General features: G+C 41.4%; 1 protein-coding gene across 1 annotated transcript; it reads left to right on the forward strand.

Annotated features, from left to right (window-relative positions):
• Positions 1–340: 340 nt before the first annotated feature.
• On the forward strand, positions 341–13,087 carry LOC147009393 (uncharacterized). The gene is made up of 3 exons (XM_085862119.1): positions 341–500; positions 3,519–3,657; positions 11,875–13,087. The coding sequence occupies exons 2-3, from the start codon at positions 3,555–3,557 to the stop codon at positions 12,903–12,905; spliced, it is 1,134 nt and encodes a 377-aa protein (XP_085718245.1). The 5' UTR covers positions 341–500; positions 3,519–3,554; the 3' UTR covers positions 12,906–13,087.
• Positions 13,088–27,613: the final 14,526 nt, after the last annotated feature.

Below are 27,613 nucleotides of genomic sequence, written 5' to 3' on the forward strand. Positions count from 1 at the left end.
GAGAAAGCCCACAAATTTCAGGATATCCTCAGTCTTCCCACAAAGAGCGAACGACATTAAATGAAATAGTGGCAATTCTAACAAGACGTCGTCGTCGTCGGTGCCGTTAAACTCTCAAAATACCACCGGGGGTGTATCTTCCAGCTTGACTTGTCGAACCTTCTTTTTCCTTGGTTTTTTTCACCGTTTGATTTTTTTGTGGAGAATTAATTTTTAAGAAGATTCTAAACTGGAAGAAATGATCTGGTAATTCAGGTTAGTGGGGATGAGATAATAATCGAGAGGGATTGGGGAGATGTCACGTAAAATAGGAAAGAGAAGAAGAAGAAGAAGAAGAAGAAGAAGAAGAAGAAGAAGAAGAAGAAGAGAAAGAAGAAGAAGAGTTGTCTGTGCATCAAGCGTCGATCCGTTTTCTTGAGACACAAACAGGGAAAGAAACGTTTCTTGAAGCGAGTTGTGAGGGGAGGAAGTGCCGTGAAGATTTCTTGTTCTTAAACCTCGTGAGTAGCAATAAATTAGTGATTATAACATGTGTCTTAACTCGATACCAGCGATCAGGAAAACCACGTGACGTGGCCCGCGATGATCATGTTTTTGGGGTCATCACGTGACGTGGCCCGCGATGATCATGTTTTTGGGGTCATCACGTGACCAATGGCGGCTTCAGTCATTTGTGGACCTCATGCAATACAATGGTGGAACAGTTTCAGCCCTGTCGTTATTTAAACTACACAATTTAGTGTTTGTGTGTCTCTGTGTGTCTGTGGTCGATGTGTTCGGAAGTTAATTATCAAATCTTAACCAAACTCGACAGGAGGACGAATCGTGTGAGAAGGTAAAAGGTGGATCTACTTTATTACCCTCACACCCTCACACCCTCACACCCTCACACCCTCACACCCTCACACCCTCACACCCTCACACCCATCCTCACACCCATCCTCACACCCACCTTCACGCCCTCACCCCACCTTCACACCCTCACCCCCACCTTCACCCCCTCACCCCCACCTTCACCCCTCACCCCCACCTTCACACCCTCACCCCCACCCTCACACCCTCACACCCATCCTCACACCCATCCTCACACCCACCCTCACACCCACCCTCACACCCACCCTCACACCCACCTTCACACCCTCACCCCCACCTTCATACCCTCACTCACACCCTCACACCCTCACACCCTCACCCCACTCTCACCCCACTTTCACCCCACTCTCACCCCACTCTCACCCCACTCTCACCCCACTCTCACCCCACCCTCACACCCACCCTCACACCCACCCTTACACCCACCCTAACCCACACACCCTCACACCCATCCTCACACCCACCCTCACACCCATGCTCACACCCACACCCCACCTTCACACCCTCACACCCTCACACTCTCACCCCACCCTCACCCCACCCTCACCCCACCCTCACCCCACCCTCACCCCACCCTCACCCCACCCTCACCCCACCCTCACACCACCCTCACACCCACCCTCACACCCACCCTCACCCCCACCCTCACCCCACCCTCACACCCACCCTCACACCCACACCCCACCTTCACACCCTCACACCCTCACACTCTCACCCCACTCTCACCCCACTCTCACCCCACTCTCACCCCACTCTCACCCCACCCTCACCCCACCCTCACACCCACCCTCACACCCACCCTTACACCTACCCTAACCCACACACCCTCACACCCACACACCCTCACACCCTCAAACCTCACCCCTCATCCCCCTTTTCATCACCGTTCGGTAATTACCTTTCATCTTTAGATGCTCCAACGGACTTTTGATTAAAAACCGACATGGGACAGGTGGGTTAGTCCATTTACTAATGGGGGGTGTTTTGTTCATCGTACAATGAATCGTGGTGGGGATTTACTCAACAATCTCCATTTGTATTAACAGATCCTCTGTCCTTGTATGTAAGACCTTATCACCAAACAATGTCTTCATTTCCCTGCACTTGCCAAACTAAAACCAAGATTTGACATTTGGTTGCGTACGTGTGGCGTGTGTGCGTGTCTGCATTTTAAAAATTCATTTTCTTGGCAACCATTGGTCTGATTGACACAAAATTTTACCAGAGGAGTGCCTCTGCCTGCAGAATTTTTTTTATTCATAATTATGACGTCATAGGTCACGTGGTATGGACGTCATCTTGGAATAACGTTCCACCTCGATATCTCCCGACCGCTCAATGCAAAAAAATTGAAACATGGCTCATTGTCAAGTACTCCCAATGGGGAATAAGATATGTTGATGATGATGTCATTGGTTCCTTAATTGTGACATCATAATTCGACAAGTACAACGCTTGATCTGATCCGAATGAAAAAAAAAAATTTACCTATGCAACTGTTAGTCCGATGAACACAAAATTTTCAGAATATGAGCGGCTCCTCCCGCAGAATTTTTTTGAAATAATTATGACGTCATAGGTCACATGGTACAGGTGCCATCTTGGAAAAATCGAAAAAAGTTGCAACTTCATCTCTAAAACTGATGGAAAAAATTGAAACTTCGCTCATTGTCAAGTCCTCCCCTTGGGAAATAAGACATGTTAATGATGTCATCAGTACCTTAATTATGACGTCATAATTTGACAGGTACAACGCTTGAATCGATCAGTATGAATTTTATTTCTCTGCAATTATTGTTTTGATTGACGTGAAATTTTCACCATAGGAGCAGCTCCTCCTGTAGAATACGTTAATGATAATTATGACTTCTTAGGTCACTTGGTGCAGGCACCATCTTGGAAAAACTTCGCACCTCTATATCTCTGAAATCACTCCATGGGAAAAAAAAATTGACACTTTGCTCATTGTCAACGACTCCCCATGGGGAATAAGATATGTTAATGAAGATGTATTCAGTGCCTTCATTATGACATAATTCGACAAGTACAACACTTATCCAATGATTATTAATTTGTTTCCTCAGCAACTGTTGGTCTGATGGACACACATTTTCACCAGAGGAGCGCCTCCTCCTGTAAAGTATTTCAATGATAATCATGATGTCATAGGTCATGTGGTACAGGCGCCATCTTGGAAAAAAACAAAAAACGTTGCACCTCTATATCTCCAAAACCGTTAACTGTGCTAGGTAAGTATTCTATGAATACCATCTAGTTCCAAAACTTTTGAACAGGCTCAGATTTTATATCAATATCAAAACATTTGTTAATTTTATATGTCACCAAATCAAAATTTGCATCAACATGGAATACAATGACAGTATTGGCTTAAGAACCTGCAACATGTACAATTTTTTTTTTTTGGGGGTCAGAAGTTCCACGTTTGTGTGAGATGCTGTAACTGATTCAGACAAAAGACAAGGTCTCAAGTATAAAGGTAGTTCACATGTAGGTACTGTGTAGGATCAAGGTACTCATGGTGGAGCAAACATCAGGAAGAGTGGTATGTTTACTGCCTCTGAAGGTTCACCCACCATGTGCTGTCCTCTGTCGTTGACTGATGGAAGGATTCCTGTCGTGTGCAGCCGGAATCGGAACAGCTGACTGTGCTCGGGTGTGAAATGAAGGTTGAAGTGCTGCAAGGATTTCCTGACATTCTCCAGATAAAAATAGAGGATGTGTACTCCTTTGGTTTGGAAGAGAAGGAAAGTAACCAGCTGAATCGTGAGTTATATGATCTTCACTTCTGATAGGATCTGTGTTTGTTTAGTTTAAAATGTTTTATTATTTTTGTACGCACATGATAGAGGCTCGTTATATACGAAGAGCATAATGGAAGGACTGAAACAACAACAGCAGAGTAGAAGGACACATCGGTGTGAACAAGATGCACACAAGTTGAATGAAACACCAGAAGAAGAGGAAGTTGAAAGCTGGGGGCCCAACACAGGGAAGTGTGAGCCACGGTGTTTCAGGGAACCCTCATTGTAGAAAGTGATCAGTGTGCCTAAATCGTTTACTGAACAAAAAAATTTGGAGGAGATATTCTAAACAAGCGTTTGAAAATCTATAAAAATAATGTATGGTCTTCCTGGTCTATATTGAGTCCTTCATGTGCTCACTCTGGGGAATTTGTAATGAAGTTGTCAATAAGGGCCTGTTTTTAGGTCATCTCTATCATCTCAATAGAGATGACCTAATAAAGCCAGTCTCCAAGTCTGTCCGCCCGTCCGTACATCCGTCCGTCCGTCCGTCCGTCCACAATCAAACAGAGTGGAAACAAATAACCAATCGTGGAATGGATGGAGGTCGATGAGACATGCACAATGATATAACTTTCAAGGTCGTCCAAGGTCGAGGTCAACGTCACGGGGCTGTCAAAGTTGCGAAAATCGTCTTTTAAATCGTATCTCCTTCCTCATTTATCAAGAGAGATCAGATGTTATGAGTGATTCAGATACTATGGACTATTATCTAGAACAACACGAGCCATTTTTTTGAAATTTGCTCTCGTTCCGATTTTATAGCCCTTCAAACTTCGCTCTGATTCCCCGTATGGGCTGTTCATAAAGTACATGCAAAAATAAAAGTATTAAATTGAGAACCGGAACTCTCCGAGACAAATATTACATTTGAAGCTTTTGTCAGATTTAACTAAAACAATGGAACACAAGTTTATATGCACACTTACTTTCATTGTCTTGAATGTCAATTTGTACTTTTATTTTCATAAATGACGTGCTGTGATATTAAAAGAAAAAGGTAAATTACACCGCTTGAGACTGCATTGTCATGACTTACAAACATCGGTTCTTAAGGAACTGCTGGCTTTGCAAGTGATCAGCGATGTATGAGGGGGGTGGGTGGTTTAAAGCCCGCGTACGGGCAGCGTACAGGAGTGGGTAGTTTAAAGCCTGCGTATGGGCTTCGTAGAGGAGTGGGTGGTTTAAAGCCCGCGTAAGGGCTGCGTACAGGGGTGGGTGGTTTAAAGCCCGTGTACGGGCTGCGTACAGGGGTGGGTGGGTGGTACGACGGCTGCACACATACTTTATGAAAGTGGTGTCGGACTACATGAGAGCGTTTCAGAAGATGAAGGTGAGCCTGTCGTCATCGCGAGGGGGAAAAATATCCCCGATCACAGGAACATTTTCGACGTGATGTTGAATCCGTGGACGTCAATCATTGTTCCATATTACTGTATTACCGTAGTTAATAATTACTGATGCATTTGAAATAAATCTTCAGGTCGTTGTAATCTTCAAGTATTGTGATGTGATATGAGACACATATGGGGGTGGGTGGGTGGTCACTAGCCTGCATACAGAGGGGGGTGGGTGGTTTTGAAACCCGGAAGTAGAGTGTACGTACTTTATGAACTGCCCCTATTCCAGTCTGGCACAGTTACTTTCGACCTCTTGCAGAGATGACCGGCACTCCCGCTCGAGGGTATTTTTTATTTTCACCTTTGTAAATCAATGATATTTCTTGTCGGGCTGACATAATTATTTCAATTTTTATGCTAGTCTTGGTTCCCAGTATGACAAATAGCCCCAATATTATTTGAAAGTAGAATTGGATCAGCTCAAAAAGGGTCTATCCATGTGAACTGATGGAAAACGTCAAAATTGACCATTTTCACACTAGAAGGCTCTTATTGGTGCCTATAAATTCCCTTGAGTCCAATCCGATAGAAAATAAATATTTTTTCTAATGATATTGCTTGAAAGTTTCTTCGAGTAATAGTAAACTTTCATGCTAGGTACCATCAGGTATAGGGAACTGATATGACTCGGCTCGCAAATTGGGTTTGGCCAGTGAAAATCTCCACCGGTCCATCACATTTTGCATTTCAGTCAATAGTTTAGAGTAATAACATGGCAATTAAATTGTTGTTGGTTATATACTCAAATACAATGGGAGTGATTAATCTGACCAGGTATCATTCCCTTATTCCCCCTGTTAGTGAAAATATCATCCGATGAAAATTTCTTCATCGGTCCGTCACATTTTCAGAAAGGTGATTTTTCTGTGTAATTAATGTTATTTTCCATAATAAATGCTTTTGATTATATTACGTAGCTTACTGATAGCATTGATGCAGTATTTTATTCAGGTTATCATTTCTGGACAATTTTGGGTTTTTGACCCTTCGCATGACAGTCATCGATGAGCTGACAGTCATTTTAAACAATGGTTCACATAGCATTATGAAACAATGGTGCAAGCTATAAAACCCCGAAACTACAATGTTTTTGTCCTGGACCAATCATTACAGCTGACTTTGCTGTTGTTTGAGCTGAAAACTTGCATGTCAGTCTGACCAAATCAAAAAATCCTACCCTATTTTGAAAATTATGACATTTTGTGATGACCAATCCTTTTTATAAACTTTTTTTTGCAAAATGTTCAGTGAATCTTGGATTTTTTTTTATGCTGCAACAACTTCACTGTACATGAAAATTGATTTTTTTTCATGACTTCTGAAACAATTTGGCTCACACTTAGCTGCTTTGACCCTGGGATGAAACAGAAAAGTAACAAAACAACCAACTAACAAATGTAAAGAGGTGAGGGAGAAGGGGAAAAAATTAGAATGACCTGGAAAAAGGAATTGTTTTGGAATGCAATCCCCTTTTCCAAGTGAGATTTGCCAGAATTGAAGGACATGTTCCACATCTTTTCGCAGCTTGTGATTTCATCAATGTCTGAAGAAAGAAAGGGAAGAGGCTGCTGATTTTCTCTCTGAAAGATGCCACAGTAGAGGGTGAAGTCATCAGCAAACAGATAATGAGGATTTTCGAGAGAGTCAGAGGGAATGTTGGTGAAGAATCGGCCGCTGAAATCACTCTCTGATTTGCATCTCGCCATTGTCCACACGCTGTTTCCGAATGTTCACGAAGTTTTCGGAGAACGTGATGTCAAAGCATCTTCGGTAACTTCTGGACTGTTTTTCGATCACTGACAAAAGTTTTGACTTAAAAGTTAATTTTAGCATATTTTGAGTTTCAAATATAAGAAAATAAATACCCAACGATTATTGATGTGCATACAACCTTCGAGTCACGCGAAGTCATCAGCGACCCAAAACCTGCTCTTTAAGTCTCCGTCTCAGATCCCTGGTCAGAGTGCAAGTCTCACATCCATAGATCAAGACGAGAAGCACCAAGCACCTGGAGACTTGGACTTTCATCCTCGGGTACTGGCAGTGCCACACCCCATGATCCAGTGGATCCATGATTCCCCAGGCCTGACCCAGACGTGTGTTGACCTCTGGCTCACAGCCAGCAGAGACATGAATATCACGACCAAGATAAGTGAATCTCTCAGCCTGATGTTGGCTTCGTAGTCAGGGTGGCGGCTTGGCATCCTAGGGTCCTGAGTTCAAGCCCCGTTGGCCGCTGAATTAATACACCAGGTGATTGACTCAGCCTGTCATCCTTCCGAAGTCGACAAAATGAGTACCAGTGTACTGGAAAGGGGGAACTGCATCAGCGGCATAGCCACGTCCCAACCAATGATGCAACCAGCAGCCATAAGGCTGCACTCGAAAGAGAGAGTGAGTGAATCTCTCCGTGACCTCAACATCCTCACCACAAACAGGTACGGACAAGAAAGCAGCATCCAAGATGTCATTGAAAGCCTGGATATTAAATTTGACCCAGGAAACACGTAATCCCTGTGGATCCGACTCCGTTCAACACCTCGAGGGCCCCCAAAAAGATATGTTGTGTCTCCACAAAGATGACTGCATCATCTGCGAAATCAAGGTCAGAGATCTTGACATTCCCAAACAATGCACCGCAACTTGATCTCTCCGACGTCCTCCCCAGAATCCAGTCCAGACAAGTGCTGAAAATTGTGGGGGCCAGTACACACCACCTGACGAACTCCAGTAACAACCGGAAATAAGTCAGAGATGGCATCACCACATCTCACAGCACTCTCAGTCCCAGAGTTTTGTTTAGACATCAGATTGATCCGTTTTGGTGGCACCCCATGAAGACCAAGAATCCTCCAGAGGTCATCCCGATTCACTGAATTCAAACACTTTGCAGAGATCAATGTAGGCTGCAAGCAGCCCCTGCCAAAACTCGTCCGCATTTGGTGAGGACCCCCAAAAGCAAGGATACCGTCCTTCGTTGACCTCGTTGGTGTAAAACCAGACTGCTCTGGACGGTGGTGCTGAAGCAGATGGTGGTGAACCCCATCAAGAATTATCCAGGCAAAGACCTTGTCCGGCACTGAGAGCAGCATCACCCCTCGGAAGCTGTTGCGGTCTTGGTGATCACCCTTCCCTTTCCAGAGAGGGGCAAGGCCCCTCTTCCAGTCAGTTGAAATGATGCCTGTGTTTCAGGTAGAACACAGAACTGCATGCAACGACACAGGTGCAGCATTTTCACAAGCCTTGAGAAGTTCAGCATGGATACCATAGATCCCAGGAGCTTTTTCCCATTTCAACCAGTTCACCACTCTGTTTTCCCCAAAAGAAGGTGGACCACAGTTGACTGGAGGGTCAGCAATAGGGATAGTAACACCCCTGACATTCAACTTGACAGCTAGTGGATCAGCCCAGTACAGCCGCTGAAAGTAACCGGCCAGCGGGCCTTCACTTCGGACTCCTCTGTCAAGAGCCCACCACCCTCTGCTCTGACTGCAGTACACCAAGGGATGGGCTTGGAGGAACGCAATGTGCAAATTCCCCTGTAAGTAGGATGAGAATCACTTGACCACAGGTGATGCTCTACCCCCTCACAGATTCCTCGCACATTGGCCTCCTTGTCCACCCTTAGTGCCAGTGTAGTTTTTCGCCTTTGCTCCCTGAACAGCTCAGCTTTGCCATTCAGCCTGGCTCTGTGACTCTGGTCAATGGTATCCAGTGTACCTTGAGGGACAAAATTCTTTTTCGCCCTATGATCGGTTCCAAGACATCTTCTGGCAATATCAAGGATGGTGGTCTTGAAGGCACTCCACAACTCTTCAGCATCTGCCAACACATGCGGAGACCCCCCAAATTCCCACTCAGCCTGTTTGCAAACTCCTCGGCAACCTTTTCATCCTTGAGCTTGCCAACATCGAGCCTTGGCTGGGTTGGTACCATTCTCCTGGATTTAAGCTGCAACTTCAGAGTTGCTACAACAAGCCTGTGGTCAGTATTGAGGAACTGAGCACTCCGGGAGTCACTGCAGTTCTGGATCATCCTCCAGCAACCATCAACGAGCACATGGTCAGTCGCCTTTGCCACACCACCAGCATTGGAATATCAAGTCCGGCGATGAGCCTCTGGGCGCTGAAACCATGAACTAGCCCCCCTAAGTCCATGACTTCTTTCAAAGTCAAGGAACTTAGTGCTATTCTGGTTCACAATTCCAAACCCTTGGGGACAAGCACATGTCTCATAACCATCCCTATCAGTTCCAGTCAATGCGTTGAAATTCCCCAAGACGGGAAGTCTATCTCGCCTGGGGCACTGATCAACCACAGACTCAAGCATGGCATAGAATGCGTCCTTCACGGTGAGATCACTCGCCTCGGTAAGAGTGTATACAGAGATCAGGGAAATCACACCCAAGGAGTGTTGAATCCTTCGTCTCATAATATGCTCGTTGACCGGTGTTACCTCAATTATCATTGGAGTCAGCTTATTGGACACAGCTACAGCAACGCCTTGGGCATTGTAACCATCAGAGCGACCAGACCAATAGTAGGTGTAGCCATCCGCCATGATCTCGCTGCAATCCTGTCTCTGAACCCCAGAGAGTGCTGAAATACCGATGTCCAAACGCTTGAGCTCAGATGATAACAGCGAGAGGTGATCATCCTCTTAAGGATCGGACATTCCAGGCACTCACCCGAAGAGCCACAGGTTAACCCAAGGAGACCTCCATCTGCTGGACGGCACCTCAGCACCACCCCGACAAACACGGCCGCAATCTGACCTGCGAAGGTTACCCCGTGGTTACCCTCCTATCATCAAAGATTTGGGGACCCAAAGGCTTTGCCCCAATTCTGTCATCTGGTGAGCTGCCCTGTGAAGGGCAGCTGCACAGGAAGTACTCCCACAGAGTGGGTTTTCAGATGTTTTTTTCATGCTTTTAGTATGTTTTTGTGGAATTAATGTTTTTTACGGTGGACGGAGTGCAAATCTTGCCACCAACCCCCTGATATAAAGATTACCCAACTGCAGTAGAACATCCACAGACACAGTTGGGCACTAGATATGTATGGCCATTGGCTCGTAAGGAGCTCCTCTGCCATTTGACAGGTTTTGTTTTTCATCCTGCTGGGTGTCCATATCTTACACCCTCCTCACCAAGAAACTAGGTGGGGAAGATGGTTTAGTCGCCGACAACCTGACCATGGAACAGGTTCGTGCAGATTTACATGATACCTATAGCAAGTCACAGATCTCATCTGACCTGACCTGACAATGTCACTCTGGATACACGAGAACCCAATGACTCTGAAGCTTCTATCTTCAAGAGACATCTCCATGAAGGTTTCTGTCAATGCCTCGACATGGTGTTTCAGACATTTTGATGATGCACTCTGTTGTGAAGAAAAAAGAAAAACCCAAAGTTTTGATTTCATTGCTTTAGGAAATAACCGCGATGGAAGATCAACTTCTCAAACATCCATTGTCCCTTTCATCATTTGGTGAAATAAAATAGCCAACAATAATGTCCCTTGTTTTATCCTGTACTCATAAATTTGACCAATTGTCAATTCTAATTGGGCTTTAATTGGACACTTTTTGTTGATTTATTTTCCATGTTTACAAATGAACTTGTCTCGTGGAAGAGTGGGGGTGACAGAAAAAAATGGCAACAAATTGACAAACAATTTTGGATCTCTTCAACTTCCAGGATACTTTCACTTCATTTATGCATTCTTGGTATTTTGTCATTTTCTTGATTTATGCGTTGTTTCGGCAAAAATCGGTGTGTGTGTGTGTGTGTGTGTGTGTGTGTGTGTGTGTGTGTGTGTGTGTGTGTCAGTCACGGTCCTGCAAGTAGAAATTGTGGAAGTGCTTTTCTTTATTCGTGATAACTCTGCTCTGTCTCCCTCCCGATTAATCTAAAATAAACCCATGTTAAATGTACCAGCTTGTTTTCTGTGCTTTCCTCCATTGGTCTAGCATGGTGCGTATTGCTAATTAGTAAGGCGGTTCGTGCCGTAAATTGTTCATTTGGTCCGGTGCGGCTTTGGTAACTTACGCTCAGTTACGCCGGATCCGAGTCTGTGATAGTGACTCGGTTCGGATGAAGTCGGCCGAGGGTGTTGTTTCCCCAGTAGTTGGACGGCGTGAATACTTAGGTTAATTGGAATTTAACAAGTGGACCCGACCTCACGCCGTCTAAATATTGGCGTCCACGGTCCTCCAAGGGACCCGTGACCTTCGGACTTATCCAAGAGTCACGACCTAAATTCCGGGTGCTCAGTGGGAGACGACTCCACTGCTCCACCTCGTGGTCGTTTATCACCACCGACCCCCCCCAGCCCACAACAATACAACGTCGACAGCACAACAGTTCCAGATTATTATTTTATTTTTTTCAACAATCTTTAACATCACCTTTTTATGAATATTGAAGTATGTATTTGAAGTCTACTTGGGGTATTGTTTTCAATGAATTGTCTCAGAAATGAAAGCAGTTTGTTTCACCCACATTTACAAAAGCTGTCAATTTACAGGAACAAACATGTGGCTCATCATTGATAATTGGATGAATTTAGGCGAAATTATGAATATCATGGGAAGAACCCAAACTTGAACACAGAATAATGTTTATTTCCATCAAGAATATTTTTCTCCTTTTCTGCAATGCAACAAATACGTTTGCAAATACAGTTGTACATGTTTGGGTACGTTTGTCAGAATAATATTACAAGTATTGTACAGAATCTGATTTGTTTCCAGGTAATGTGATGTTACATTTACAGGTGGATCCATTGAATCTCCAAGGGACACTGCAGCGACTTGTTGGAACAGCTCAGACACACACCCGCAAGACCTGCCAACTGAAGCAAGCAAGAGGAATTTTTACAAACAAGAGAAACCGAATAATGAAATGTTTGCAGTGAATAATTTTGACAAGTCTCGCAAAGGAAGGAAAGCTGAACAAACTTATGGAAAATCGTTCACTCAGTCGTCCACCCTAAAATCACACGTGATAATTGATACTGGAGAACGCCCAAACAAATGTACAAGTTGTGGAAAATCTTTTATTCGTTCATCCAACCTTAAAAGACACATGATGAATCACAATAGCGAACGCCCATTCAAATGCACAATTTGTGGAAAATCTTTTATTTTGTCATGTCTCCTTACAAGGCACATGAAGATTCACAATGGTGAACGCCCATTCAAATGTACAAGTTGTGGAAAATCTTTTATTCGTTCATGTCAGCTTAAAACACACATGAAGATTCACAATGGAGAACGCCCATACAAATGTACAAGTTGTGGAAAATCTTTTATTCATTCACCCAACCTTAAAAGACACATGCTGATTCACAACTCAGAACTCCCATTCAAATGTACATGTTGTGGAAAATCTTTGATTTGTTCATCCCACCTCAAAAGACACATGATGATTCACAATGGAGAACGCCCACATAAATGCACAAATTGTGGAAAATCTTTTATTCATTCATCAGACCTTAAAAGGCACATGATGATTCACAATGGTGAACGCCCATACAAATGTTCAAGTTGTGGAAAATCTTTTATTCTTTCATCCAACCTTAAAAGACACATGATGATTCACAAAAGAGAACGCCCATACAAATGCACAAGTTGTGGAAAATCTTTTATTCGTTCATCTTCCCTTAAAATACACATGATGATTCACAATGGAGAACGCCCACACAAATGCACAAGTTGTGAAAAATCTTTTAATCAGTCAGGTCACCTAAAAAAGCACATGATGATTCACAAAAAAAACGACTCAATTGGTTTATTAACTGCATAACGTTTGGTGGGGTCAGCCAATATAGATTCGCAGGAAATCTCGTGATAAATTCCATTGATTAGGTGTTATTGGGGGGGCAAAATAGCGGTTCAAAACAAAGCAAAGTCAGATGTTCACTAATTATATCCCTCTTTGAGAGATGAATACAGATTTGTTCAAAATAAAGACCGTGCTGTTTATGCTCTCTGTTGTGCAGTGTTGTTTGCCGCACATCACGTATCCCATGACATTTTTCAAACAAAGCACGATAAACACTTCAAAGACGAGGCTGACAAGGAGGAGTCAATTAAACTGGCCATTGCGACACAGAAAGCAAAGCAGTGTCTTTACGAATGTTTGTGTCAGTAAAAATCAAGCCACAGAGGAAAGTTACAAAATCATAAAATGTGTTGTAAAACATGGAAAGACATGTTCAGACCGGGAATGTATAAAAGAAGATTTCTCAGCTGTTCAAATGTTTTGTTCAACGGTTTGCACAGTGAACACACGATCTTCTTCAGAATTAAAGATGTATCTATGTCTGCCAGATCAGTGGAGAAACACATAAGTGAAATGGCAGAAAACGTCAACAAATAACAGATGGTGGCATGAAAAGATGCAATGGTATTTCGTCTCGCACTTGAAAGTGATGATGTAGATAACTTTACACGGCCAACGTTGTTGTGAGGTTCTGTGACTCAGACAAAGTTTGAGAAGAGGTATACTGCCTAATTCCCATGTATGGCACAACAGGGGAATATATTGTGATGATGTTTGTTAATCATTTTGAGGAAAGAGAAATTGACATCAGAAAAATGCTTCCTTCGACAACAGATGGAGCCCCTGCTGTGATCAGAAAACAAAAGGGATTTGTAAAGATCAGGGATCATAAAAATCTTTGTGCCAAGAGCTCAATAATGTGATGACTTCAGTGGTGAATATAATTAATTTTCATGTTGCTCGATCCGCCTTGATGCACAGGAAATTACAAGTTCTGCTTGAGGAGATGTACATACAACGACATTCCGTTTTACAGCAATGTGTGTTGGCCAAGCCGTGGAAGGTTTTGACATGCTTTGTGAACTGCATCGATACAATCAACATCTTTTTGTCAGAAAAAGGTCAAAACGATCCCGACCTGGTTTATAACAAATAGGTTGTGCAACTAATGTTTCTCACTGACATCATTGCACATCTAAACAAACTCAGCCTCCATCTGCAGGGTGCAAGCCAAACTGTTATCGATCTTTTTGAAACGTGGAAAGAATTTCTGGCGAAACTGACCGTTTTTTTTCTCAGGATATTGACAGCTCCACTTTCCGCTATTTCCAACATCTTAAATAACTATCGACACATTGTACCATCAGTGTTGACAAGATTGGTGTGTGTGTGTGTGTGTGTGTGTGTGTGTGTGTGTGTGTGTGTGTGTGTGTGTGTGTGTGTGTGTGTGTGTGTGTGTGTGTGTTGTTATGTCTGGCTTTCTTCTTGTGACTATGGTGCAGTAATTGGTCTTTATTTTGATGAGGATGTTATTTCATTAGAAGGTTGGAGCGATGTTATCTTTTCTATAGAGCGACAAAGACATTCTTTGTTGTTTGGTTATGATGCTACTCATCTGAGCTCCCAAGGTAAATCACAAAGAAACTTTATGGGATCGCATCAATTACCATAATACACCTTACTAGTGGTTTTAAACTCATTTTTCTCACATTTCATAACTTACCGGTTGCAGTGGGAGGAGGTAGGGGAATGGGTGTGGTGGGAGGCCAGAGGGGTTGGGAGGGGGGGAGGGCTCCCCTTTTCCCAGCAAATAATATGCAAATTAGTATAACCCTACCCCCTGAATTTGTCTGCGCCAATCGGCGTTTTTGCAGTGCAGTTATACAACAACAACAAAACTGTTTGAAAATAACTTGCGCAGAGCCGTTTCTCCCCAGTACAGTTGTGAAGAAATGGCTGACATCCCACAGCAATCTCGCTGTCCGGATACGATGAAAACTTGTATGCAGAACACACCTTGCGACACAATTGTCTCGAGTAGTCTGATAAATCTGACGTTCTGTTGCATTTTTATTTATTTTTTCCCTACTGTCGTCATGTAGCGCCAGTAGAAAACAATGAAGAAAAGAGAATAATAAAAGAAAGCTACAGCACGTTAGATTTATCGGACTAGTCGGACGGACGACGGATTTATCGGACGAGTCTATACTCCGGAGTTGACAACTAACTTGTATTAGCATGCACACAATGTATAAGTCAATGCGTAAGAGTCCCGAGGCTATGAGGCCGTGCAATAGGACAGATAAATTTGTCTTTCATAGTTGTGCCAACATTTTTTTCCCTTTTCTTTTATTACAGCATTTTGGCTAATTGTTAATGAATAGCATGCCAATGGAAGCAATACCTTCACTTTAGAATAAACCCATGTATGTCGAGTGCAGCCATACCTGGCTTGCATGTATGTGGAATCGTACCTATCCCAGCAGGCTGGTTTCAACGAATAATTCAATAAGCTGCAAAATGTGGGTGCAGGTTTTTCACATTGTTTGATTTTAAAATTATCTCCTTGTGCCTTGAAATGATGCAATATTAATCTTTAGTATTTTACTTGTATGTCCCTGTAAGTTTCTTTTTTAATGGAAACGTTTAACAGTCACATTTTATATTTTGTGGACATGGTATAGCCCTTTATTGTGCATACATGTATTGGATTTGTACATGACTACGACAAGGTAGTAAAGGGATAAATAATTGCCTCGTGATTGTTGTGCATACACGGCTCAGAAGCAGAATTTATTTTCCGCGAAACAATCACAGCAATTAAGACGATCGGTGAGATAACAAACACATGTGCACAATGCATTTGTACGTACTTCATACGGCGCGCGACATCTCTAGTCAATCCACTCTGTGCGAGTTTCTGAAGATGACGTCAACACTGCAATTCGCTGAAGTCAAATTTTTTAAGGGGCTGGGCAGAGCAAGTTGTGAAAAGCACCAGAAATGTTCGATATATTGGTCTAATTATCCCATTTTTTCATTTTTTAAAAGAAACATGGGTGATTTCTTCACTAGGAAGGTCAAGTTAATATATTGTTACGGAAATGGCCCTTATTGGACTACTAAATATAGGATTAGCTCAGATCCCCCATTAAATGCATGTTTAGCTAGGTTGTTGGTAAAATGGACGTTACATGTGTGTCGGGAGGTACAAGAGGCTGTTTTATTGTTTGTGCGGTGATGGTGGAACGAGAGCTCCCTTTTCTTCCTTCCCCATCCCGGATGAGGCCCCGCCCAGTCGGCTGAGGAGGTGTGGCCAAAAAGAGGAAGTGAAACTAAGGGGAGGAGTTTTGTCGGCTTCGCTGAGAGAGGCGTGCTCGTGTGTCGAAGCGAGCAAACGAAAGAGAAACTGGAAAGAAAAGGGGTTCATTGTGTGAAAACGGTCGCTCTCGAGGCATGCTCGTGTTTCTAAGCGAGCGAACAAAGGAGGGACAGGGACTTCTCATCCAAACTCTCTCTTCCTCATATGTGGCGACTTCATTTGTCACCATGCCAGTTGGCTAGGTGTGGGTACCTCTCTCACCTGTCATGGCACCTCAGCAAAAGCTTTCTGCGACTCATTGGGACTGACTCAATCGGTCAACTTCCCCACCCGGATCTCAACCAATGGTACTTCTGGATCTGATTTTGACAAATTTCCCTGACAATATCTGCTGCTCTTCCTCCGCAACAATCGCTTCTTCTGACCACGTCCTTGTCAAAGTGGACATCTCTCTGGCTATTATCAGAGAACCACCTCACCGCCGTCGAGTCTGGCATTTCACTCAAGCCGACTGGCAGGGTCTCCAAGCAGCCCTCAAACTTATAGACTCGTCTCCTATCTCTACTTTCTACAACATCAACTCATCCTGGGAATTATTTCAAAGAAACTTGCTCTCCCTCATGCACAGATTTATCCCCTCTCGTCTTCAGTTGTCCTACCCTTCCCCCCACCCTTGGTTCACTGAAGCTTGTGGTGAGGCAGTTGTCCTGAAACAACTTGCCTTTGCCTCATGGAAAGCAAACCCAACTGAGGGCAATCTCAGTTCCTTCCATAACGATCGGAACAAGTGTGTCTCTACCCTCAGGAGAGCCAGAAACAACATCTTTCTCATCTCAAGTATGAACTCTCAAACCTCTCTCCCTCCTCAAAATCCTGGTGGCATCGAATGAAATCTGTTTCTGGTGTATGTTCCCCCTCCATCCTCTCCCTTACCTCAAATGGCAGCACTGCTGATACCGCACGTGGAAAAGGTGAATGCCTAAACTCGGTGTTTGCAGCTAAATCTTGTGTCCAAAACCCATCACTTTCTCTAACCACCTTACCCAGTCTCACCCAACTGTCGCTGGACTCTGTGTCCTTTTCTCCTGACAAGGTGGAGAGCTTGATGTCAAACCTCGACTCAGATTCTGCAACCGGTCCAGACGGCATCAGCCCACGTGTCCTCAAAGCCTGCTCTTCTGCTCTTGCTCAACCTCTCTGTTCTATTTACCCTCTCATTTGCTCAAGGCCATCAGCCATCTGCTTGGAAATCAGCAAACATCACTGCCCTGCACAAAAAAGGTGCAAAAACAGATCGCTGCAACTACAGACCAATCAGCCATCTCCCAATCATCAGCAAGGTTATGGAATCCATCATCGCTTCAGACATCAAATCCTTCTTCTCCAATGGCTTAATTTCTGTTCATCAATTTGGTTTCAGACCAGGTCACTCTTCCCTGGATAAGCTGCTTCTGCTCTCCCAACAATGGATGGAAGCCCTCAATGCCAGACAATAAATCCGAGCCGTATCCCTGGATATATCACGTGCTTTTGACACAGTCTGGCACCCTGCCCTGCTCACCAAGCTCTCTTCCTATGGTATCCAAGTCCATCTCCACTCATGGCTCACAGACTTCCTCTCCTGTCGCAGTCAACGTGTGGCCCGAAATGGAGTTCTTTCATCCCCCCCCCCCCTTCCTGTCCAGGCTGGAGTTCATCAAGGTAGCGTTCTGGGCCCTGTTCTTTTTCTGGTTTTCATCAATGATCTCTCCAACTCTCTGGAAAATCCTCTATGTCTCTTTGCTGATGACTCCACCCTCCGCCGTACCATCGGTCATCCCTCAGACCAGCAAGCAGCAGCTTCTTCGCTCACTGCTGATCTGGATAAATTCACAAACTGGTCCAACACATGGAACATGTCTTTCAATCCTGACAAATCTCACACTCTCACTATGTCTCTTCGAAAGGACGGTTTAGAAACCCCCCCCGCCCCCATCCACTTTCTCAACAATCCTCTGGAAGAAGTCCTTTCTTTCAAGCTTCTGGGTCTCACTATCTGCCATGACCTTTCCTGGGAAAGCCACATTTCAAACCTCGCCTCCAAAGCCAGTCGCCAACTGGGATTCCTTCGTCGTTCAAGGTCCTTCCTCGGCCCACCTGAGCTCCTGACTACTTACAAAGCTTTTGTCCACAGCCTGATGGAGTACTGCTCTCCCATCTGGGCTGGTGCTCCTGCCTCCCACCTTTCTCGGCTTCACGCTGTAGAAACCAAGGCATTTCGGATCATTGGCATCTCCCGCAATGAGGCTGAGTCTTTGGGCCTCTCACTCAATCACCGCAGGTTGGTCGCTGGTCTTTCTGTCTTCTACCGTCTCCTCTCCAGCCTCGCCCCACCCTGCTCTCTCTGCGATTTGTCCCCACCACATTTCCGCAGGGCCGTCAAGGTCCGCCAACAACCCCCTTCTGGTAAATCTACCAAAATCAAGAATCACTGCTCACCTTCACTCTTTCATTCCTCTTTTTTCCTGCCTTTGGAATAAACTCCCTCACTCTATTCATTCCCGTTCTTCCCTCCAGGCCTTCAAAACATCCGTTCACCACCACCTCTTATCATCCCCCATCCAAATCCTCGATCTTTTCTACCCCCATAATCCACCCAAGCCCACCTCCTTCAAATTCCCTGCTTTCCTTCCTGAAAGTCCCTGTAATGTCCTTCTTCTATTCCCCATGTTCCCCGTCCCATCCCTCTCCCTTCCACAGATCTCCAAATGTCTCTGTTCCCCACTATTTTTTCCTTCCCACTCCCTCCTCTCATGTCTCATGCCTCCCTTGATGTGCGTTGTGTGTTAGCTCTCATACGAGCCTCGACAAGGTATACAAAAAAAAATAATAAAAAGCCCCTCAAGGTTTGAAGGGACACAGTTCCACAGATCAAGGAATACATTCTCAGCATTGGTAAAGAACAACATTACATTGACTGGCACTGCTCACAGAACGTTGGCAGCTTTCACAATGCGTCTACACAAAAAGCCATGCATTATATTCATTGATTAGGTGAACGAAAGAAATATCTAAAGTTATGTTTCATCATGTACTAATTTATGTACTAAAATCTTCCTGGAACTTTTGCAACATTTCCAGGTTGTTACATAGTTTTAATCAAAAATGACAAATGAATATCAACTGAAGGCAGATGTATGTTTTACAGAAAGCAAATGCAACAGAATACATGAATAATTATGTTTGCAATGAAATCCTCTCAACTGCAGCATTTAATACCGAAGTTCAATAAATATTTTATGAGTGAGGAACAATGTCTTTATTCATTCACACTTTGTCTGGCAACATCAATTACAAATGCTTAAAGAGGAAATAATCGACACTTCCGGTGTCATCGACCAAAAGTCTTTGACTGAGGTCACCAGAGATCAAAAAGGTCAACAAAAACCAAAAGGTCAACATAGCTGAATTTCTAAAGTCCTCCATTTTAATCCGATTAACTTCAAATTTGAAGAGCATTTGCACCTCAGGTCAATGAACTCAACCACCTATTCATTTTGAGGTCAACATATGCCAAAAGGTCAACATAGGCCAAATAGCCAATTTGGGCCAAATCATCTAAAATCCTCAATTTTCATCTGATCGACTTGAAATTTGACGGCCATTTACGTATCAGTTTACTGAATTCAAGCACCAATTATTTCTGAGGTCAGCACATGCCAAAAGGTCAACATCGGCCAAATGGTCAACAACTTAGGATCACTTTCTAAAATCCCCAATTTGCGTACGCTTGACTTGAAATTTTTGAACAAGATTTGCATAACAGGCCAATGAATTCAACCATCAATTAATTTTAAAGTCAGAAGGTCAACACAAGCCTAATTTCTAAAATTGATGGAGCCAAAAACTATACAAAAAAAATCATATCTCAAAAGGTTGTGGACGAGTTATGATAAAACAAGGTAGATGAGTTGGTTAGGAGTAGTATCAAAAGGGAGAGTTTGACGCAGTAATGTGTCCCTTTTCTCAAAGTTGCAATATTCACTTGCTTACGCTCACTCATATTTCTCCTTTTCAAACTGGAACACATTACTTCATCAACCCCCTCCCTTTTGATACTACTATCCATGCGGGGCTGGGCTTCGCCTCCCTTTCATATGATAATTTCTTTAATCAAATTGAGTCGTCATATAGAGATCCTATCAATGTTTGTGTTTTATTTTCAGGAATAACTTGATTTATTCATCAATTAAAAATAATGCAGCGGTAGCCAGTTAAAACCCCCAGTCCCATTTTAATTAAACTTATACTTTAAACCCAAAAGGCAATGTATTTATTCCATCACTCACTATATATCTTTTGTCATCGAATGCTGTTAGAGCTTTCTTACTAACAGTCTCTGAGAAAAGTTCGTGTTTATAATTTTGAATAGGATTCATCTCTCCATAAACATCTTTTCTCTTGCACATACACGTAAGGTAATGTTGAAAGTTCATGGTCTCTTTTAATACACTCTTCTTTGGACCTTAAAGTTATTTTCACATTTAGATTAATTTAACCCTCTCATTAAGTATTTGAAAGCATACGCCTTTGATCGAACACCGACAAATTCACAAAGTATCTTTTCACCTAATTAATCTTTACATTTACCAATAAACTTTTTATTCTTATTCGAAAGAGCGGATTCTTTGGATCATAATTACTTGTATCATAAATATCTTCATATTCTTTCAGATCCTTCTAAACGTCATCTGTAGTTTTCTTGAGTATAAAGATATCCGTATCCATTTATAGCAATACAATATTCTCACCATATCTTTGATTTAGATTATTATAAAAGTAATCATACACGAAATACTTTGAAAGATCTAAAACAGATATTCCCATATAAATCGGTTTATCCATCTTTATCCTTTCTTCATTCAAATGAACAACACAAAAATTGTCTAAATATTTCTACTCTTTTAAAGCTTTTATTTATCAACTTCTCCACCTGCTCCCAAATTCTAGCAAGTCTTACATTTTGTCTGTTCCTTATATTTTCTGTTGTTTTACCAAATACAGAATTATTCATCAACTTGTAAAAGTCCTTCTCAAAATCACTATCAGCCTTTGTTCTCATCCTTGGATTATAATCAATATATTTATCAAACCAATGACTTTGACTATACTTTCATGCTCTATGTACCTTTCAAACTTGTAGTCCTGCTTCAATAAATTGCTTTAGATTTCTTTGATGAAAAACATACTTCTTTTTATCAAACAATGTTGTGAGTAATTTAGTTGTGGGAAAATATTTAAACTCATTTGAAGAAGGAAAGAAATGTTGATAACCACCAAATAACTCTCGGTTGGGGATCTCTTTTTCAGCTCCATAAAGAAGGCCTTTATGTTTGTTATGAAGTTTTCCAGGATCGGTTAAAACTACTTCAAATAATACCCATAATCCCGTTTATCTAAATCTTCTTGATTTGTGGAGATAATATCATCTTAGATAGATTTGTACTTGTATTCTTTCACCCATTTAAAATTACCTTCGGGTTGAGATTCAGACATTGCACAGCCATACAAGTTATTAACAACAAAGTATATTCAGTAAGATGTGGGCTTATTAGTTGAGACGTCTGGAAGATATTTATTATTTGCATTTGCATATCTCTTTGAACAAACTTGTGAAATTTCTCTCTTTTAGCCTTCTCAATCATCAATATCATATCTACATCACTTAGAAGATCAAGTGGTTGTTTAGTCAGTTTAACATAGTGCTGCAGGCTAGTCCAGGAGATATATGATGATGGACAGGATCAAGTCCATAGGAATCATTATTATAACAAACTTCTCGAAATTTCTCAAACACATCAGCGAGTAATAAAACATCAGTTATTAAATAAAGATCATGATATTCACCAATATTCTTTATCTCAAACTCTTTCCAAACTTGTTTTGCTCTTTCGTATTCTTCACCCGTAATATGACATCTTCCTAACTTGTTATAAAAACGCTTTTGAGGAGGAAGTCTTGTTTCTTTAAATCTTTCAAAGGAAACCATATAATCATTTGAGTAAATGCCCTTTTTAGTAAAAAGAGGAATGTCTTTGCCCAAGTCAGCTTCAGTACTGAATTGACTTGAAAGTATAGGAAGAGGAGATGTTTGAAACCAAAGAACTTAGAGGGCTTGTCATAAATTTACAAGAGTCAAGAAGTCTAATATTTGTATTCACACCATAAACATTTATTGATTGGTTATTGATCTCTCTAATTCCAGCAGTGTGTGTGTGTGTGTGTGTGTGTGTGTGTGTGTGTGTGTGTGTGTGTGTGTGTGTGTGTGTGTGTGTGTGTGTGTGTGTGTGTGTGTGTGTGTGTGTGTGTGTGTGTGTGTGTGTGTGTGACCGCTGTTTCCCGACAACCACTGGTCCGATCTAATTGAAACTTGCCAGGTATATTGTTGGGGACCTGAGGATGCACCTTTTCGAGGTTTGATATTAATCCGACAAGTGCTTCCCAAGTTATGGCCATTTATTTACCAACCAATGACATGACATGTTGGTGCGGCCATTTATTTACCAACCAATGACATGACACATTGCTGCGTAGGCCGGTGCGCGGCCGGCTGATGATGACGTCACGGGCCATGCCGGTTACATGGCAGCGAATGTCATGGCAAGCAAAGACAGGGAGGTAAACTTGATTTTAATTTGGATTTTAATTAACTCTGTGTGTGGAAGTGTGGTTGTCACGAGAACGCGAGAGCGAAGGAACGGCCTGTGTGGTTGTTGTTTCTGGATCGCGGTTTGAAAGTTTTTAAAAAAAAATTTTTGCACCTACGGGCATGCACTAGTATTCTCAAACTTTGCTACATCTTTAAAGCTCATGGGTTCTCCTCGAGAGATGCCGAGATCCCCACTTTCTAATTTATTCTCATATTTCTTATACTTTGAAACTTTCACAGTCCCTTTCCTGTTGATAAAGATGTGCTAAGATACTCCAGTGAAAGCACTTATTGTCAGTATTTATAATATTAATTATTGCCTTTTTATTCTTTATATCCTGAGGTAAATCAATACAAGAAGAGGCCTTTAGCAGAGTGGATTTAAGAATATTAAGACCGATAAATGAAACATTCCCAATGTTGAACCCACTACCTGTTGTTGTTCTTCCAATTCAAATCTAATAACCTGTTCAAAGATAGGAGATTTAAGGATACTATCAATTGATGTAATAAGGTGTGGTGGATTCATTCTCATGTGTTTTTCTTCAATAACATTATCTTCTCTTGAGAAGGTAAAAGAGGCTCCAAGATATATTTTGAATGATTTATGCTTTTGCAACATTCCACTAACAACCTTAATTACTGAATCATTACCTTCGCATTCTGCGAAAGGTTATGTTTTGGTCGCTGTGTATTTATTTATTTGTGAATATGTGTGTTTGTTTGTTATTCGCATAACTCAGAAAGTATTAAACCGAATTGCATGAAATTTGGTGGGATGATTCGTCAGTATCCAAGGAAGATTTGATTAGATTTTGGGAGTGATCGGGTCAAAGGTCAAGGTCATGAAAAGGACAAAAACACTCTTTTGAGCATAACTTCCTTCATAATACAGCTATCGACATGCAACCACCGCCATGTTGTTCCATGACGAGATACCTTTCGGATATGTAGTGTCGGATTTGACGTAACGTCATCGGAAGTGCGTCTAAATGACGTCACAAGATGACGTAAATTTTCAATTTTCGATCTCATCAGTTTTGATCATACCGTTTTGTAGGACTTACCTTAAGGACGTCACACACCAAATTTGACTTCGATCGGACTGACCGTTATGACGTCATTGACGTTTGAACATGACGTTTTTCAATTGTGGCTAAAATGTCCTGATATTTTACATTCAAATATCTATATAATTTATAAAGCAAAGTCTCCCAAATCCAGGCATTATGATCAGTACCAAAATATCTGTTTATTGATGTACAGGTTTTGCCAATTAACTCTGTAGTCAAGGTCAAGGTCACACTCAAGGTCAAAATATACTTGTAGGCATAGCTTCAGATCTAATAGAGATATTGACATGAAACCAACGTTAAAACTTCAGTGAACTACGAGCTTTCAGAATGGTAGTCCCCGATTGGACGTGACGTCCCCGGAAGTGCGTCAAAATGACGTCAAAAGATGACGTCATTTTTCAACTTTTTAATTTTTCAGTGTTTATCATTCCATTTTGTTGGACTGCCTTCAAGGAGGTTACACACCAAATTTGACGTCAATCGGACTGACGCTTGTGACGTCATGGACGTTTTAAAATGACGTTTTTCAAATGTGCCTGGAAAAAAGTTGCGGCGGCGAAGGTATGCGCTCTACCGAGTGCCCGTTCTAGTTTGAAATATGAATCGCTTCCCAAATGAATCTTACACTAATATTAAATCTTATAAGTTTTACCTCTATCCCATCTTTAAAACATCTTTGACGAGTTATTATTTCAAATGGTTTTGCCTCAGTGACATCTCCCTCTAATCCAATTTCCTTCTTATTATCCCCTGCCAACCAACAAAGTTGGCGGCGGATATAGAAATGGGTTCCATCCGTCCGTACAGCCGTCCGTACATCCGTCACATTTCGTTTCCGGAGCTTAACTACAAATCCCCTCAAGATATATTTTCTCTTGAAGTTTCTCTCAACGTTGTTTACATGTTTTTGTGATTGAAGGTGTTTTTTAATACTCTTTTATAACATCCTTGGAACAGACATCATAATGTTTTGCTTCTCGTTCAAATTGAGACATTTGTCTGAGAATATTGAATGTGTGTTTGTTCGTTTGAAGGTGTTTTTTATAACATTTATATTCATGATTACAAACGTTGCAGTATGTTTAATTCACGATATTTATATTGAAAAACTGTGCTTAAAATAAAATTTTCTTGATGAAAATCTCACAGTAATTTATATATGCTTTTCATTTAAATGAAAATTTTCTTCATGAAAATTCTGTTTAACTTATAGGTTTTCTTCTTCTTACATATGGCAGCTTAGCTGCCAGGGTAGCTATCATTTCTTGTAAGCACAGCTGTGTCGCTGATGCAGTGCCCCTCTCCCAGTGCACACTGTTCCTCATTTTGCTGACCTCGGAAGGATGACAGGCTGAGTCAACCCCCTGGTATATTAATTCAGTAGCCAACGGGGCTTGAACTCAGGACCCTAGGATCCCAAGCCGCCACCCTAGCCACGAAGCCAACACCAGGCAATTTATAGGTGAATCTGTGCTTACAACCATTTTACCCACCAACTTTTTCAACTTGATAAATACAATGCATCAAGACACAAAAGACAAGTTTCACTCAATCTCTACATTTGTAAAATATATTGAGAAATGTATCGAGGATGTAAAATCGAAAAAGATAAATATAGCAACTATTGGATAAAAACAATTATGGTTGATAATATGAGTTCTTCAATTTGCTTCAGTGGAAGGGCTTTTAGTATACCTGGAAGAACATCAATTAAAGTCGCTCCAACAAAAGTTTCTCCTCTCCTTCTGGCAATATATTCAAAACAAGAAAAAGTATCAAAAAAGAAAAACCTTCTGGATGAAGCTTTAGAAAGAAAAGATAAGACCATCAGCAATATACAAGGATAAATTTCTCTTTTTTTCAACAACTCTAAAGATGTAAATCTTGATGAAATAAAGGATGTTAATATTTGAGGTGAAATGACATTTCGTTCAGGAGTCGTTAAGGACCATTGTAAAATTACCTTTAATTCAAAATATGTCATGGTCATGAAAAATAACAAGCTCAAATGAGCTAAGATCCTCGTCCTCTTAATGATGATGTCATAAAAACGAATATGATATCATTGTGATGTATCAGGTTTGCGATAAATTATCTGTGCTAATGCCCGGCTTGATTCCCGCAAACAAAATTCAAACAGCTTGCCTAGTTTCAGAGATAATGGTATCGGCGATTTCCATTAGTGGCGATATTATGTCAACTTTTTTTCTAGGAAGAATTTCCAAAATTGGAGATGGTTACTTCCTGCGCGTGGGCTTTCTGCATATACATGGTAAGTTTCACGAAGATCCGATGAAAACTCGGTTGTGAAACAAAAAATGTCAAAAAATAGGAATGACGTCATAAAAAAATGATATGACGTCATAGTGATGTATCATATGTGCGGTAATTAATCTCTGCTAATGCCCTGTTCGATTCCCGCAAACATAATTCAAAAAGCTTGCCTAGTTTCAGAGATAATTTTTTAGGCGATTTCCATTGGTGGAGATATTTTGACGTCATAACTTTTTTTTTCTAGGAGGAATTTTCAAAATCGGAGATGGTTACTGTCTGTGCAGGCTATTTTTACATATATATGCCAAGTTTCTGAAAGTTTCGATGAAAACTGTAGGCTGTGAAACAAAAAAGTCCACAAGAAGAAGTTGAAGAACAACAACGTGAGTAAGACTTAGAGATCCTCCACGAGGATCTAAAAAAAGGATATATATATGGTCATGTTTTTTTCTACTAAATAAATATGTCATTATTCAAGTGAAGATTTTGAAGATTATGAGAGTGATGATAGTATCTCTGTTGGAACAGAAGACAGTTTTGACACCGAGAGTTTGTGTTCAAACGATAATTTTGAAAGTAGTTTTATCCATTATTGTGAAAGCACCAATGAAAGTACCGAAGATGATACCAAAGATGAATTTTATTTGAAGTAAAGTTTTACTTCATAAATATGAATAGTAGACGAGATCTTGAGCCTCTTGAATTCCCTGATTCTCCAGATGACAAATTTAAGAATTGTCCTGCATGTGACAGAGTGGGATTAAACACAGAGTCAAAAGCCCATAAACAATGTATATTCTGTGATTAATTATCTTCTAATTAATGAAAATGAAAAACATATAAAAAGGAACAAAACTGTTTCAAAATTAAACCAAAATGAATGACTTCACAACATTAATACGATAAATGAATGTTAAGTGTGAGGGTGATAATACACCTTTTCTTACAAGAGAAGAGACTGAACAAATGGCAGTAATGTTTCATGGATTGATGATGTACATTATTAATGATTACCTTTTGCAGAGAAATATCAACACAAGATATTGGATAAATAAAATAATGGATTTTCTTGAAATTAAAACTGAACTCAGGATAAAACAGTTTCGAAAAAAGCCAATAAAAATTTATATATTTATTTTCTAAATATATAAATGAATGATTTCTTTACCCATTTGAGAAAATAAGATAAAATTTATTAACAATAAAAATCTTCCAAATTCATGAAAATGTCTCAACGTTGGTTCAAACGGATGTGGAAAAACCTGCCTGCTTTTGAAGATGCTCCTTACTCCCATCATTTTATATTTTGATAATTTTCACAAAGTCAAGTTTTCAACCTGAGTATCAACTACTCTCACAAGGTTTAATG

Source organism: Eptatretus burgeri, chromosome 17 (assembly GCF_056783735.1).
Source record: "Eptatretus burgeri isolate ZD-2024b chromosome 17, Ebu_testis_v1, whole genome shotgun sequence".
In the NCBI taxonomy this organism is placed as follows: domain Eukaryota; kingdom Metazoa; phylum Chordata; class Myxini; order Myxiniformes; family Myxinidae; genus Eptatretus; species Eptatretus burgeri.

Bases quoted from the DNA above. Each gene is read 5' to 3' on its own strand.
- LOC147009393 (XM_085862119.1), top strand. From the start codon at position 3,555: ATGAAGGTTGAAGTGCTGCAAGGATTTCCTGACATTCTCCAGATAAAA. The intron at 3,658-11,874 runs GTGAGTTATATG...TTACATTTACAG, and splicing joins GGAAAGTAACCAGCTGAATC to GTGGATCCATTGAATCTCCA.